The sequence below is a fragment of the Medicago truncatula genome, unplaced genomic scaffold (assembly GCF_003473485.1).
Source record: "Medicago truncatula cultivar Jemalong A17 unplaced genomic scaffold, MtrunA17r5.0-ANR MtrunA17Chr0c01, whole genome shotgun sequence".
Lineage (NCBI taxonomy): Eukaryota > Viridiplantae > Streptophyta > Magnoliopsida > Fabales > Fabaceae > Medicago > Medicago truncatula.
In genome coordinates, this window is record NW_024340360.1 from 961,759 (window position 1) to 978,391 (window position 16,633).

Here is a 16,633-nt window from a genome sequence, read left to right on the forward strand (position 1 = left end):
GGGAACAACAAGTTCGTCAAAATGAGGGAGGGATAAGATGTCCGTGTCTTAAATGTGTGTGTGGATATATAAAGACTGACCCCAATGAAGTGAAGAAACACTTGGAAAAAGTTGGATTTATGCCTGATTATTGGGTTTGGATTTATAACGGTGAACAGTTTCAAAATTTTGGGGCGGGAGTCAATGCACAAGCTTCAAGTAGTGGAATAAATGTGGATGATAATGAGCAATTCAACATGATGAATGATATGGTCGCTGATGCTTTAGGTGTGGAATTGTCTTACAATGATGATGTTGAAGATGAACAAGGTGAAGAACCCCCAAATGAGCAAGCCCAAAGATTTTACCAGTTGTTGAGTGAATGTAATGTCCCGCTGTTTGAAGGGTGTACGCAATCAAAGTTATCAATATGTGTCTTACTTTTAGCTCATAAGGCAAATTATGGTGTTTCTGATAAAGGTGTGGATTAAATTACGGAGATGTTGTTGGATGTGACTCCTTTTAAAGATAATTTGCCAGCAACTTATTATGACGCTGAGAGGTTGGTCATGAAGTTGGGATTAAAAGTTGATAAGATTGATTGTTGCATAAACAGTTGCATGTTGTTTTATGACAATGAATTTGGAAAAAATGACGGAGCATTGGTGGAATGCAAATTTTGTCAGAGTCCACGGTATCGTCTAACCAAGAGTGGGAGGATTCCGAATAAGACAATGTTTTACTTGCCAATAATACCAAGATTACAAAGATTGTTTGCATCGATGAAAACTTCTAGCCATATGACGTGGCATCATTCAAACAAAATTCTTGGAGTCATGCGACATCCATCCGATGGTGAAGCTTGGAAACACTTTGATCAAGTATATCCTGATTTTGCAGCAGATCCGCGTAATGTAAGACTTGGATTGTGCTCTGATGGTTTCACTCCACATATCCAGGCATCAGGGAAATCCTATTCTTGTTGGCCGATCATTGTAACCCCCTACAATCTCCCTCCTAAGATGTGCATGACAAAGCCGTACATGTATTTGGCGTGTGTTGTTCCAGGGCCAGATAACCCTAAAGCAGGCATAGATGTGTTTCTAGAACCTTTAATTGATGATTTGAGGAGGTTGTGGATTAGAGAATTGACATACGATATTTCAACCAAACAAAATTTTCTAATGAGAGCATCTTTGATGTGGACAATGAATGATTTTCCAGCGTATGGCATGTTGTCTGGTTGGAGCACTCATGGGAAAATGGCTTGTCCACATTGTATGGAAAATGGAGGGAAGAGTTCGTGGTTTGATCATCGTTGTTTCATGCCTCGTGATCACCAGTTTAGAAAAAGTAAGAATGGCTTCCTGAAAGATCAGAGAGTAGTAATTGGCCCGCCCCCTAAAATTACATCAGTAGAGGTGTGCACAAGAGTTAGTGATTATCCTAAAGTCACTGATTTTGGCACAACTGTCCCAATACCAGGATACGGAGTTAACCACCACTGGACAAAAAAGAGTATATTTTGGGACCTCCCCTATTGGAAAGATAACTTGCTCAGACATAATCTTGATGTAATGCACATTGAGAAGAATTTTTTTGACAACATATTTAACACAGTGATGGATGTTAAAGGGAAGACAAAAGATAATGAGAAAGCCATAAAAGATTTAGAAGTGTATTGTAAAAGAAGGGACTTGGAGTTACAACCTCAACCGAATGGAAAGTTGTTGAAACCCAAGGCAATATACACTCTAACTTCTGAAGAAGCTAAGGCAATTTGTCAATGGTTGAAAGATTTGAGAATGCCTGACGGATATTGTTCTAACTTGGGCAGGTGTGCCGATGTTAAAACTGGAAGGGTAATTGGAATGAAAAGTCATGATAATCATGTTTTCATGGAGCACTTACTCCCAAGTGCGTTTAGTTCACTGCCCTCCCATGTGTTAAATCCACTCACTGAGATTAGTCAATTTTTTAAAAACATTTGTGCTTCAACTTTGAGAGTCGATGAAGTTGAGAAATTAGACAAGTTAATTCCAATCATACTATGTCAGCTTGAGCAAATTTTTCCCCCAGGTTTTTTTGACTCTATGGAACATCTTGCGGTGCATCTGGCATATGAGGCTAAGCTTGGTGGGCCTGTTCAATATAGGTGGATGTACCCTTTTGAAAGATTCATGGGAGATTCAAAACGATCTGTTCAAAATAGGGCTAGAATAGAAGGATCAATCTGTGCTGTTTATGTTCATAAGGAAACCTCATACTTTCTCGGTCATTACTTCATCGACCGTGTGCTTGTTCCAACCACTACACGATATGAAGTTTATGTTCAGAGTGAAAGAGACCCGTTGACCTTATCAGTTTTCAATCTACCTGGTCGCCACGCTAGCAAGGCGAGGCAACATTGGATGGTAGATGCGAAAGAGTACCGATCAGCTCATGTTCATGTCTTAATTAATTGCACGGAGGTTAGACCATACCTTGAGTGAGTATAAAACAAAACTATTACACATTTTTCCCATTATATTATTTATTAAGTTAAAACACGTCTAACTTTATTTATAATTTTGATATAGGGAATTTAATACCTTTTATGAAGATTTGATGATGATTCGTCTGGTTACATACACGAATATTTTCCTGGTTGGTTTAAGCAAAAAGTATTTGATGCCGAACCAACGGATGAAATCCTTCGTTTAAGAGGTTTAGCTCAAGGTCCTTTACAATGTGCCACTGAATATCATACATACTCCGTAAATGGATATAAGTTTCATATCCAATCATGGAGTGAGGGGAAGAAGACATATAACAGTGGTGTATATGTAAAAGGAGTTACGGAAGGAGGTGCAGATGACTTCTATGGCGTGATCAAACATGTTTACGAGTTATTTTACAATTAGGATAAAGTGGTGTTATTTTATTGTGACTGGTTTGATCCCTCGCCTAGGTGGACAAAAATGAACAAAATAAGCCACAATGTTGACATTCGAGTGGACAAAAAGTATAATGTGTATGATCCGTTTATCATGGCACATAATGTTAGGCAAGTGTACTATGTTCCTTATCCCCCAACACAACCACGCAAACGAGGGTGGTCGGTTGCAATCAAAACAAAACCAAGGGGTCGCATTGAGACTGAAGAACCAACTGATGAAGTTGAGCAAATTGATGAAATTTCAAATGTTAATGAGTTAATTGAAGTTGAGCCGGTTACAGATTGGCGTGATGCATAAGTTGAAGGGGATCATGTCGATCCTGTTGTTTTGTTAACTCCTAATGAAGATGAAAATGACGAGGATGATGTTGGTTTGGAAGAGCCCAATATTGAAGGGGATCTGGATGAAGGGGATCAAGTCAATGAAAGTGTTTTCGGATTATAATTAATATATTGTTGTATTATTATAATTAATGTATTGTTGACTTAGTTTTATATTGTTCTAATTGTAATGACATTATTTTCAGAGTAGTTAGTTTTAGAACCACTTTGTATCGTTAGTGAAAATACAAGATGGTCCTTGGTTTTAAAAACAAAACAAGGGTATTTTTGACATTTGTACTAAAACCCTAGAAAAGATCTTTTTTCCTCTTCCTTCCTTCATTCCACGCATACTTCCTTCCCTCCTCAAGGTTACGGCTGCCGCTCCTCTTCTAAATCTCTCAACAAAACCACCGCCGCCGCTGCCTTCTTCCTTCCTACCTTCCTTCACTGTAAGTCCAGCGCCACCGTTCATCAGGTTTGTAACTTCTTCATCTCATGTTTTCTGTCTTCTTTAAATCTCCCTTTAATGCGATTTTTATTGATGTAAATGATGAAAAGGATCGATTTTTATTGATGTAAATGATGATTCATGATATGGGTTTCCAGTAATTTAATCAATTTCATTTGGGGTTGTGAGAGTTGGATTTTGAGATACATTTGTAGGAAAAACAAATTATATTTTTGTAGCTATGCATGAGTAAGATACATTTGGCTGAGCTATTTATTTTCCTTATTTAAATTGATAGTAAAATGGTTGAAGTAATTTCATATCAGTTGATTTGGTTTATGAACACACATTCTTCTTTGAAATCCCAACTTTCCTTTTGACATGATAAAATTTTAAGAGAAATCAGAAGAAATGATAAAAAGAAATGGAATGAACTTAGTTAGTATCATTCACATGGTGTTAGGGACTGATATAACACTATCTGGAGAGTGGTGTTAGGGACTGATATAACACAGCGAAACCTCGCTCTCTCTGCGTCTGATTCTTGTGTCTGTGTGTTTGTATTAGAATCTAGGAATCAGAATCTGCTCATTTTGATATGATGTTTTTTTTATTGATAAATATCTAGGAATGCCTCCGAAACAAAAACAAAAGAGCAAGGGCAATAACAGGAAGAAGTATACTACTCACATTGTGGACGCAGCAACAGAAGCTAGATTAAACCCCATGCCTAACATTTCTACTGCATCTTCTAGCCAGGGATCACCTGGGTCCTCCCAGGCTAGTGTAGCTGCCCCCGCTATGGGTTCTGCTCCTCCTCCCACTTACATATACCCTCCATTACATCTAGGATATTATGGCACCGTACCTCCTTTTGGGACATTCCCTCCTCCGAGCTATCAGTTCCCACCATATTCAATCCCACCACAAAACCATCCCCTTCCCCAACAACAACAAATCCCTCCACAGCAAAACCCACCCTTTCCGCAACAACAACAAATCCCTCCACAACAAAACTCACCATTTCCCCAACAACAAATCCCTCCACAACAAAACCCACCTTTTCCCCAACAACAACAAAACCCACCACAACCCCAACAACAACCCCAACAAGAAAATGTGGTCGAAGAGGGTGGTGGAGAGCTGGTGATGTTTCATGATGTTATCCCGGATTATCCGAGAGATTCTCTTCGTCGATACATCTTAAAGCCTAGTGGAAACAGGTAATTTCAATTTCAAATATTTTATGTATATTTTAAGTTGTAGTAATGTTTAAAAATGATAATCATGTTTTCAGCTTTTTACCTTGCAAACCGGCTGCCGAAGCAATCAAATCCATCATTCATAACTGCTATGGTCACTTTTGGAAGACATATGGTGACCTGGATGATAATGAGAAAGATCGCTGGTTTAGTATACTAATTGTTATAGTATACTAATTTTGTCACCATATGTCTAAACCAGCGATCTGATCGCTGGTTTAGACCCTTTGAGGTTACTATAACAATTAGTATACTAAACCATTATGACTCTCTCGGTCTGATCGCTGGTTTAGACTCTTTATTCTGTGAATAGTTTTATCTTCCTACTAATTTAGAATCAGGGATTACTTGCAATTATTAGAGAGGCCTCTTTTATGCAAGTTTGTTAATCTAACAAAAAGTTATGCTGATGAATAATTCACCCCATGGCAAAGCATTCACTAAAGAAAATTACATTTTTAACATATTATAATCAATTATATGTGTAACTTTAAAAATAGATATGATTAAAGTCTTACGTTTTTAATGATATAACGATTATGATTGATTGATAATGCTAATTTGAAAAGTAAAACATGACTCATGCTGAATGTTAATGTAAGGCACATGTTTATGATAGGGGATTTTGCATTCAGACCGAGAAGAAGGAAACTAAGTTCTTAACGAAGCAATGTACTTTTTTTTTTCTATTCCACAATAGTAGTTCATGTGCACGTTCCTAGCTATCAGTTCACTATTACTCGGATAAGAGTATCTTAAACTTGATTATCCGTAGAAATAATATATTTAGATTGTTATCTTTGTTTAAAATGCTATGAATATTTTGTGAGACTGTTTAATGTACTTTTTTCTTGAAAAAAAAAATAAAAATCTTCAACATGGCTGTGTTTATAAACATTTCAAATTGTTAGTACTATGTTTTATTAGTTCACAAGATTAGGAGTGGTAGCTATAGCACTTTACTTAAATTTTATCCATGATAAACATATACAACAACAACTACTGCACCGTGCAACTATCTTTTTCTGCATTATTGGTAGTACTTGTATACTGGTCTGCATTTATGTAGTGTGCAATGAACGAATCCACTGTTTGAATAGAAAAAACAAAGCATATGATACTGCTCATTGTTCAAATAGGAACATAAAGCATAAACTAGGTGTGAATGATGCATGCACATTGAATACTCTTCAGCTGTGTCCTTAAATATTTTGTTATTATTTGAACAGGAGGAGTATGACCGGCAGCTTGCTGAGGCTATTTCTCAAGGGTCTACTATTGATCACTCTTTGACCTTCAACACTTGGAAAAAAGTTGTCGGCGACAAGAAGAAAGGAAAGCTCTATGGCCTTGGTAACTTAGCCGCTAACTATCGGAAGGGAAGTGTTGCATCAACCCTCAGACTAACCCTCAATCAGGGTGAAGGAACCTCCCAGCAGCCTCAGCTGACGCCAGAGATGCGGGAGCTCATTCATAGATTGTCACAAGAGCAGTTCTCGCAGCAGATGGCAAGTCAAGCAGCCCTTGTGCAAGAATTGATTAACCGCCAAAGATTATACGAGGAGCAGCTGACTCGACTTATGCAAGCACAGGATCAAGCTCCCTCCCACACTCAAGCGCCGGTTTTAAGTCCGAATGTTGAGCCTTATCCCGTATATAAGGAGGATGATGTGGACGATGCGGATGATGTTGAGGATTGATGTTTTAGGTCCTTTATGATATATTCTCTTTTGACTTTTATCTATATAATTTCTAGGTCTGTAATACTTGGGGAAGTTTCTTATACTTCCTGGTACAATTTCAATGCTCCTAGACAATATTTTATATTTTATGTGTGCTATTACTTTAATTTGCATTGCTAACTATTTTAAATTGTTTTATAAAATTATTTTAATTGTCAATAATTTTTATTATTAAAACAGTTTCTTAAAAAAAAAAAACAATTTAAAAACATTTATTTTACTTATTAAATTTTAATATTTTAACAAATAAAAAACGTTTTTAAAATTTAATAGCCGTACACAATTTGTCAGGGGTTAACCCCTGGCAAAGCGCCCGACATGTTTCTGAAAAGGACTGCGCGCCACTGACACAGTCTGCAATGACCAGAAAATTCTGCACTTTATCAGACACATTTTGCCAGGGGTTAAGCCAGGGCCTTTGCCAGGAGCTAAAGCCCTGGCAGTGTAATTTGCGATGGGCATATTTGCTGCAGATTCTGCTCCTGGCACAGCTCCTGGCAAACGTGCATTTGCCAAGGCTTTCTGCAATTTGTCAGGGCTTCCGCCCTTGGCAAATTGCAACATTTCTTGTAATGGTTTTTCTAAACTAGGTCTCTCCTATTTATACAAATCTTTAACCTACTTATTTTTCTCTTAAATCCAAATATTAATATTCTATTCTAATATATATAAAATATTTCTATAACGATAATAAATGACAAATATATCTCTATAACATATATATATATATATATATATATATATATATATATTTCCATAACAAATCATTTATACTTCTATAACAAATGACATATATTTCTACAACAAATCATATATATTTCTATAACAAATGACATACATTTCTATAACAAATCACATTTATTTCTGCAAAAATCATATATAATTCTAAACCAAATAACATATATACATTTCTAAATCAAATAACATATACTCCCTCCGTCCCTAATTATAAGACCCTTTTGAGAATTTTTTTTGTCCCTTTTTATAAGATCCCTTTGTTATTTCCAACTACATTAATTATTTCTTTATATACATACCCCTATTTATTATACATCTTTTTCTTCAATCAACAATAAATAACATGTTGAAAACATAAACTAACCTTCTTTCTTAAAGGATAAAATTGTAAAAACAATGGTGATTACAAACAACTTTAATACAAATATCCACTATCTTAATTCCCGTAATTTTCGCAAAAGGGTCTTATATATAGGGACGGAGGGAGTATTATATTTCTAAATCAAATAGCATATATAAATTTCTAAATCAAATAACATATATATTTCTAAATCAAATAACATATGTTATATTTCTAAATCAAATAACATATATATTTCTAAATCAAATAACATATATATTATATTAATAAATATATAACATATATCATAATAAAATATCACTCATCAAAATAAATCATATAAATCACACAAATCATATAAGTATATTCTAAACTCATTTAAATAATCAAATAATTAGAGAGGGTGTTACACATATGTCCACACAACAACTCACCAAATCATCACCAATATCTATTTGCATTTATGCAATCACACCAATAATCCATCACCAATATTTATTTGCATTTATGCAATCACACCAATAATTCATCACCAATACATAATCAATACCATATCACAATAACAATGTATACGGGCTCACCAATATCATCTCATCATTACAATATTTCTCATATATCAAGTAAGAGAACATAACACCTCATGTTATTATCATATCTAACATATCATAATTCATCCATACATCTCCGTTTTCAAAGTATAACCAAGTAAAGTTCAAAGGAACTAATCTCATCCATTCCCGGAAATTCAATAATCATTAAACTACATTAATCTCATTCCATTTCTCAAGGGAAATCACATTCCGGAAAAATCGACATCCTAACTAATTTTCCAAATTAAGTTTCAATTTCACAAACCAAGTTTCACATACTCTAAAACCTTTAATTGAACTTATAAATAACAGACTTTGAAGTTTAGAAACACTCCATAAGGGTTGGGTTGACTTAGGAACAATTATGCGATATTTTCGTAAAGTTTTATTTAAGCCTCCTTAGAGTATTTTCTTTATAACTCAAGATCAAAACATTATTTCCAAGTCAAACCAAGGCTATTGAAATGCCAACTCAATTGTCTAAAACTTCCATGTTAAAATCAAAAGCCAAAACAAAACAGAAACGAGCGAAAACGACGCAAATCGTGAAAACATGGGATGCTGCACTGGGTAGCTCGCCTGGCGAGGAAGGCTGATCGCCATGGCAAGTGAAGGTAGTAGCTACTCGCCACCAGCTCGCCTGGCGAGTGAGTACAGTTCAGAAAAATTCAGTTTTACGGGGAAAAAATCCATTTTCACCCTAAAATCCCAATTTTTGATTTCCCATTACTCAAATTCGATCCCAAAGTGCACCCAAACGTTTCTTAGCATGAAAATACACTCAATTACATATAATCACTTGAATAAAACATCATTTTAAACCAAAATCACCATTTGACCCATTTTTGCAAAACAACCAACAACATCTTATTTTTCATCAACAATCATGATATATGAACACCCAAGCCATAAATCATAAACAACAACATATCTCAGCAACAACAACATCAATTGAAACTTGATTCTCACCTCAATTCAACCACAACATGTCATAATTCATCAATTAAGTATAATTTCACAACTACCCATTTTCATACACTATGAACATGTTATTTCATCACCAACAATTCATTTATCATTCAATTAACATACTCAAACTTATCACCAAAACAAGAGCACGGATTTTAACAACAATTATCAATTCATTCCAATCAACCCATTTCATACAACAAGGAAAATTGCAAACAAAACAATCATGATTATGAAGAAGACTAACCCCCTTACCTTAGGTAATGATTAATCCAAACTTAGGCTTCACTTTAGCTCCTAATTCTTCAATCTTCAAGTTTCCCCCTTTCTCTAACCCTTGTTCTTCCTTTCTCCCACTTTCTCTCTCTACCTCTCTCTAACTTTGTGAAATGAAATGAATGAATGAATTTCTCTCTAAGTTTAGGTTTAGGTGTGTTCCCACTCAATTGGGCTCAATTCTAGACCCTAATGGGCTTAACCCATTCTAACATAATTCTAAAAAGTTTCTATACACTCAACGGTAATTACTAACAACGGTAAAATATAACCAACGGTCACTAAACGGTAAAAACTAAGCACTACACTAGTAACTTAGTAAAATAATGGTTTTCACTAAACATTAAAAATAATTCTCACCAAAATTATCATTTTACCCTTACCCGCCAAATGACCAAAATACCCTTCTAATACGGTAATCCATGAAAATGAACCCAATGACAATTAATTACACACAAGCACAATTAATCTCATAATAATTAATTAAAAATAAATCTAGCGAAAAATTGGGTTGTTACACCCATTCCTTGCCAGAAAGAAACAGTGGAACCCAATAGATATGCCTACAATAACAACTACAAGGGAAAACACCCTATGACAAAAACCCGGCGTAGGTACCAGCGCCAGAAAAAGGCAAACGCCTTGCAAGACATTACCAATGTTGACAAAGGAAAGGGGAAACAAGAAATTGTTTTCGAAATGGTTAAAAAGCCAGCCACTGAGAGGATTTTCCCTCCTCTTCCAACTTTGAAGAAAGATCATCCAAAGGAGGATGAAGAAATGACGTCGAACTTCTCTGAATCTGACCCAAGTCTCGACATACTATGTAATGTAGTGTCAGTGTTGCCTGTTGAATATGACGTTCCTTCAGACATTAACGAAGTGGAAAGTGATTTTACCGTCGAGATTGCTATCCATAAACCACTATGTTACTATGTTATGAACAATGGTTGTGTCGAATATCAACATACTGTATTCGAGAGACCAGAAGTTTCGATGAGGCTTCATCTTAAGCCTTTGTTTATCCTAGCCAAGATAAATGGTGTAGGAGTGAATAAGGTACCGGTCGACGACGGAGCCACTGTCAACTTGTTACCCGAGTCCTTCGTGGGGAAAATTGGACTTTTTGACACCGATCTGAAACCCCATAACGTGATTCTCACTAACTACGAAGGAACAACAGGGAACTCCCTTGGTGCCGTCGAATTAGATTTGGTAGTAGGCAGCGTAAGCAGAACAACCATGTTCATGGTCGTTCCGTCCAAGGTAAACTTCAACATGCTATTGGGCAGAGAATGGATACATGGTGTGGGGGCAGTGCCTTCCACTGTGCACCAGAGGATCGCTATATGGAAAGGAAACAGCCTGGTACCTATTAAATTGAAATTTCTTTAATTATACTTAAACTTTTATATTTTTAAATGATTTTTAACACACATGTTAAGAACATTATAATAATCTCTTTTATAAAAAATTAGAATTTTTTAACATTTAATGAATTAAATATAATTTTTTTAAAACGCCCAAAATTCAAGATAAAACTAACGAAAATTTGGACCTAAAAATAAAATTTTGAGCTAATTTATTGTAGCGGAACCTTTTATAATGTTTTAAACAAGTATGTAAAAAATCATTAAAAATTTAAAGTTTTAAGCATTATTAAACAAATTTTAATTTAACAGGGACTAAAAATACTAACGGAAAATTTTGTAGGGACTAGAAAGTATGATTTATTTTTATAGAGACTAAAAACAAAACTGCATATATTTATAGGGACCAAAAACTTAATTAACCTTAAACTTTAACTACATGAAAATATTAATTTCAATGTGTGATTTAACATTAGCACCCTAAAGACATAACTATCCTTACAAAAAAAGACATTGATCTCACAAGTAGAAAAACTAAAATTCATGATATAATAACTATTAGATTATGTTTCCTTCAACAAAAAAATTATTACATTATGTTTATTTGCCTTTGTAGTTTGTACTAATTTGTTTTTTTTTATTACTACCAGTTTTTTTTTGAGAGAACAACTTTTTTTTTTTAACAATATAATACTTTACAGTATCTATGTTAATTAATTTATTAATTGGATTATAAACGCTCTTGAAATGCATTGAGTTCATGTTTTAGTTGAAGCAATCTTTTAAAGTAAACAAATTCATCACTTGAAATGAATTGAAAGAGATGGAAATAAATTAGAATGGAACCTGATGTTGCAACAATGGACAAATCGAATCAAAAGAAATTATTCTTGAGCTATGTAATTGGGCTAGTAGATGTTTAAGTAATATTCATTATTCTTGTGGTTTGGTTTGGTTTGGTTCGGTTGTTGAGATGAAAACCACAAACCAAACCGAGCCATGCGGTTCAGTGCAAAAGTCATCCGAATTCATCCGAACCAAGTGCGGTTTTTTGCGATTTCGGTTTGGATAGGTTTTGTTTGCAGTTTTTCTATTGCGTTGGTTTGATTTTGAACACCCCTAACGAGTACAAACCATAAGCCGTATATGTATATGCACTAACTGGCGTGTACAAAATGTAAAATCCTTGTTTGAGTAATAATGCACTAACTGGCGAGTACAAAATGTAAAATTCTTGTTTGAGTAATATTACAAAGGAGATTGATGATATGGTGGAAGAGGTTAAAGTGTTATCTTGGCAATGGAGTTTGAGTAGACTAATGGGGAGTTTGTTTGACGATTGAAAATTTCGCTTATGGTAATAATCTTTCCTGGGGAATAATAATGGGCATCTTATTCCTCGGTATTTTTTTAAAATCATATTTCATTAATAATTGTCAGGTTCATGGTAATTATTTGTGATAGTGGGTATATGAGTAGTTGTTTCAATTTTATTACTATTTACATGGGAACCTTTTATTCCCACCCACTTCCTTAGGAATAAAATTATGGATAAGTGTTATTATTTTCCTAGGAATTTTTTATTCCTAGGGGTAATTTTTTAACTTTATACTAAACATAGGAATCTCCACATTCATGAGAATAAGTTTTAAAATTAGGCATAAGTACCCCCTAAAGTTTTTTCTTCTTCCTTTTTTGACAATATTTCCTTTGATTTGTTATTTTTTCCCTCCATTTTTTTTGTGTGGCCAGAATTGGTTTGTTCCTCTTGGTTTCGAATTTTGTAGTTTGTCCTGTCAATCTAAAAACCTATGTGCTTCAAATTGTTTTAGTTTGCTTCGTTATTACTCTATTTTTTACATGCTTTAGTCAAATTTTGTTTGTTCTTAACAATATGTTTCTATCATTGTTTTTATCATTCCAAGTAGATGTATGCGTTGTAGTCAAACACAAGATTTTAAGTACGATCAGTTGGTTGATGAAAGATCATTGAGATAATTGTTCAAGCAATTATGCGTTGTTTAGTGTGATAGAATTCGACTTGATTGTAGATAAATTGTTTTGCTATCTATTTTTCATGTATTGCACATTGCTCTACTAAACCTTCTGTGTAACTCCTATATTTTATGCAATTTACAACCCTATTTTTCCTTTGCTTCTATTTCTATCTTATTTTTTTGTTTTTAAAATAAACTCCTAAACCCCACGTTAAATTAAAAATAAAATTGATATGAAGTATAAAGTAGTTTACTTTTAATTTATTTCAAAAATAATTTTTCCCGTGCATGGGTTTTTTTGTTGATAAGTTCGTAAATTATCTAAGTTATTTTGACACATACAAATATAAGAATACTCTAAAGTGTGAAAGTGTTAGCTCTGAGAATAAAACTAGTATATTCAATAGTTCTAGAAAAATTAATTGAAAAATATTACATGCAATAACACTTGAGAATATTTATTTTTTTCATAGAGAATAATTTTATTTTATTTTACTAATATGCTTTTAAATTTGAGAGTTTTGTTTTGTTTTATTTTAATTAAGATCTTTCCAAGACATAAAGGACATGATATGTCTCGGTAATATTACCATCGTTCACACACTGCAGGGGTAATCAATGCGCCGGTTTTTTGGTTAAAATGGGAGTCTCGTCTGATCTTGAGTTGTCTAACCACTTGTCTGCTCCTGTTGGGATGAATGACCTGCTAGGGAATAATGCTTGGGGAACCTTTTTTTCTAAGGGCTAGTTTTTGTTTCTCTGTTCAAGTTTTTTTCTTTGTTCCTTGCCTCTGTTTTCTTTTTCCTATTTATGTTATTTTCCCTTGTAACCAAACAAAATTAAAATCTCTCCTACAAAATTTTGTAAAATAGTGGATATTGACAAAAAAAATTGGACAAAATCTTTTGTTTTACTAAAAATGGTGGTGGTTCACCTTTGAACCATATTATGGGTCCTTATATTACTAATTTAAAATATAAGATAATTGTCTATTGTAAAGTTATTTGTGCATGCCCATACACTCATTCAACACCATGAGTCAAAAATAGAAAGAGTGATGTGGTAAATATATTGAAAGTAAGGTAAAAAAAAAAAAGGTGTTGAGTGGATGTTTGAGAATGATGAGTGTTGCAAATATATGATACATCGGCTATTCTTTAAAAATATTTATGACAAATCTAAAACTACATTGAATCATTAACACATCTATTAAAGGAAATTATTGTAGCACATTTGGTTTAATTAAGTTTACGAATCTTGTTGTAGGGAATTGTTGCAAACTAACTAGCCATTTGTAACAGCCCAAACAAGGGTATGAACTATGAAAAATTGTTGAGGTAATGAACTCATATTTAAAGGATGCTTACGTGTTCAAAAACATTAATTAATACAAAATATAACAGCTTTAATTGAATCAAAACAATTAACTACTTCCTGGTTAGAATGATAGTTTTATGACAAGATTACTCGGTTGCGTGGCAATATATAAGGTTGATCAATCTCATTGCCAATCACCCATCATCATATTCATCTTAATTAATATTGATAATTTCCTTCCATACAATTAAACCATGAATGTATCCACTCTCTTCCTCATCACCTTCACATGTGGTTTTCTACAAAATGTAGTTTCAAATGCAAATCCTCTCTCATATGAAGCTTTCTTTAACTTTGGTGATTCTATAAGTGACACTGGAAATGCTGCATCTATCTTTCTACCTATGCCTAACCCTATTCCTTATGGTTCTAGTTACTTTAAACATCCTTCAGGACGTATGTCAAATGGACGACTGATCATAGATTTTATTGGTATGATTATGTTTTTTTCTAGTATTATAAATTAGTTTTTCTCCAATGATAAGAATAAGAAACAATAAAAAATCTTTACATGCAATCTACAAAATGTATTTCGATATATTATCTCTCTCTCTCACACACAGATACCTAGATACACAGACGTGAAATATGTTTTAATGTCTTAACTTGATGATATTTAGATAAAAAATAATTATGAAATGAGGTTTTATTAAAAATAAATAAAAAATCTATTTTCTGTTGTGGAAATCAATAAGAGTAATCTGCGATTAAATTTTGATCAAAGTTCTTTAACATGTGATCATTTCAATTGTAGCCGAGGCATATGGGTTGCCGTTTTTGCCTGCCTATGAGAATAAAAGCATAGACCAAGATATCAAAAAAGGAGTAAATTTTGCATTTGCTGGTGCCACTGTGCTCAATGTTGAGTATTATGTCAAAAACGGGCTTCCTCTTCCAGATACAAATAACTCATTGAGCATTCAACTTGGATGGTTCAAGAATATCAAACCCCTCCTCTGTAAAAGCAAAGAAGGTTTTACCATAAGTAGTGGAATATTTTTTTTCTATGAAATACATTAAATTTTTTCAATATGGCTAACAAACTTTGTTTCATTATATGATAGATTGCAATATCTACTTCAAGAAATCATTGTTTATAGTTGGAGAAATTGGTGGGAACGATATTATGAAGCATATGAAGCATAAAACTGTTATAGAACTTCGAGAAATAGTTCCCTTTATGGTTAAAGCCATTACTAACACCACAAATGTATGTTTGATTGCAATTAAGTTTTGGAATGACTACTTCACTAAATTATAATTCGAAGAGAAATATCATCGATTGGATCATCGATCCGCGTGAAAAAATGTGACATTGATTTTGTTTCTATGTGCTAGGTGCTAATCGAAGAAGGAGCTGTAGAGCTAGTGGTACCTGGGAATTTTCCGATGGGATGCAGTGCTGCAATGTTCACATTGGTGAATAGTAATAAGAAAGAAGACTATGATGAATTTGGGTGCTTAATAGCTTACAATAATTTAATAGAGTACTTTAACGGGCAACTAAAAAATTCTATAGAGACACTAAGACAGAAGCACCCTGAAGTTAAGATAATATACTTTGACTACTATAATGATGCCAAATGTTTATATCAAACACCGCAACAATATGGTGAGCATTATTTATATATAATTATATATTTTGGAAATAACAATATACGTATTTGATTGCTATTGCTACCACAAATTATTCCTCTTTATTTCATTTATGCATGCTAGCTGGATCAATCAAATTAATTATGCAGGTTTTGATAAGGATGCTATTTTCAAAGCATGTTGTGGAGGATGTGGATCACTTATCGCTACAGTTTGCTCTGATCCTTCAAAACGTATAAATTGGGACGGACCACACTTTACTGAAGCAGCTTATAAGCTAATAGCAAAAGGGCTAGTTGAGGGTCCATTTTCAAATCCTTCTCTTAAATCCCCTCTTTTCAAAATAGCTTAGATAACTTATTAGGATGCATGATACTGCTAAATATAAATAAATAAAAATGTAATGAATTTGTCCTTGAGGTTTTGATAAGGATGTAATTTGTAACCTCAAGGAGCGAAGTTCATATCCCATAGGAGACTATTGGGGAAAAATTCAAATAACATTTGACTTGATTGTAAAATGATCAATAATTTTACTATAATTAATAATAATTTTCCGTTCATCGATTATAAAATTTTTGTAATATGTGTTTTAATGAGTAATCAATTTAGATCATTATGTGAGAATAATGATTTTTTTTTTTTGGGTACAAAAAGGGATGTGATAATAAACTTGATCGCTATATG

At 33.7% G+C, this 16,633-nt stretch overlaps 3 protein-coding genes across 3 annotated transcripts; all 3 read left to right on the forward strand.

Annotated features, from left to right (window-relative positions):
* Positions 1–479: 479 nt before the first annotated feature.
* Positions 480–2,882, forward strand: LOC112418395 (uncharacterized). The gene is made up of 2 exons (XM_024774723.1): positions 480–2,467; positions 2,582–2,882. Exons 1-2 carry the CDS (start codon positions 480–482, stop codon positions 2,880–2,882), a joined length of 2,289 nt encoding a protein of 762 aa, XP_024630491.1.
* A 709-nt stretch (positions 2,883–3,591) lies between these two features.
* Positions 3,592–6,784, forward strand: LOC120577829 (glutenin, low molecular weight subunit). The gene is made up of 3 exons (XM_039829726.1): positions 3,592–3,716; positions 4,318–4,912; positions 6,181–6,784. Exons 2-3 carry the CDS (start codon positions 4,320–4,322, stop codon positions 6,242–6,244), a joined length of 657 nt encoding a protein of 218 aa, XP_039685660.1. The 5' UTR covers positions 3,592–3,716; positions 4,318–4,319; the 3' UTR covers positions 6,245–6,784.
* Positions 6,785–14,544: 7,760 nt separating this feature from the next.
* LOC25479793 (GDSL esterase/lipase At5g45910) lies at positions 14,545–16,298 on the forward strand. The gene is made up of 5 exons (XM_013587772.1): positions 14,545–14,782; positions 15,105–15,323; positions 15,415–15,560; positions 15,689–15,962; positions 16,096–16,298. Exons 1-5 carry the CDS (start codon positions 14,545–14,547, stop codon positions 16,296–16,298), a joined length of 1,080 nt encoding a protein of 359 aa, XP_013443226.1.
* The last annotated feature ends 335 nt before the right edge of the window (positions 16,299–16,633 follow it).

What these genes read in the sequence shown, in the direction of transcription:
- LOC112418395 (XM_024774723.1), top strand. Translation starts at nt 480, where the DNA reads ATGTTGTTGGATGTGACTCCTTTTAAAGATAATTTGCCAGCAACTTAT. An exon ending in GAGGTTAGACCATACCTTGA is followed by an intron (nt 2,468 to 2,581) that starts GTGAGTATAAAA and finishes CCTTTTATGAAG; the next exon opens with ATTTGATGATGATTCGTCTG.
- LOC25479793 (XM_013587772.1), top strand. Translation starts at nt 14,545, where the DNA reads ATGAATGTATCCACTCTCTTCCTCATCACCTTCACATGTGGTTTTCTA. An exon ending in ACTGATCATAGATTTTATTG is followed by an intron (nt 14,783 to 15,104) that starts GTATGATTATGT and finishes TTTCAATTGTAG; the next exon opens with CCGAGGCATATGGGTTGCCG. An exon ending in CCTCTGTAAAAGCAAAGAAG is followed by an intron (nt 15,324 to 15,414) that starts GTTTTACCATAA and finishes ATTATATGATAG; the next exon opens with ATTGCAATATCTACTTCAAG.
- LOC120577829 (XM_039829726.1), top strand. Translation starts at nt 4,320, where the DNA reads ATGCCTCCGAAACAAAAACAAAAGAGCAAGGGCAATAACAGGAAGAAG. An exon ending in TTAAAGCCTAGTGGAAACAG is followed by an intron (nt 4,913 to 6,180) that starts GTAATTTCAATT and finishes TTATTTGAACAG; the next exon opens with GAGGAGTATGACCGGCAGCT.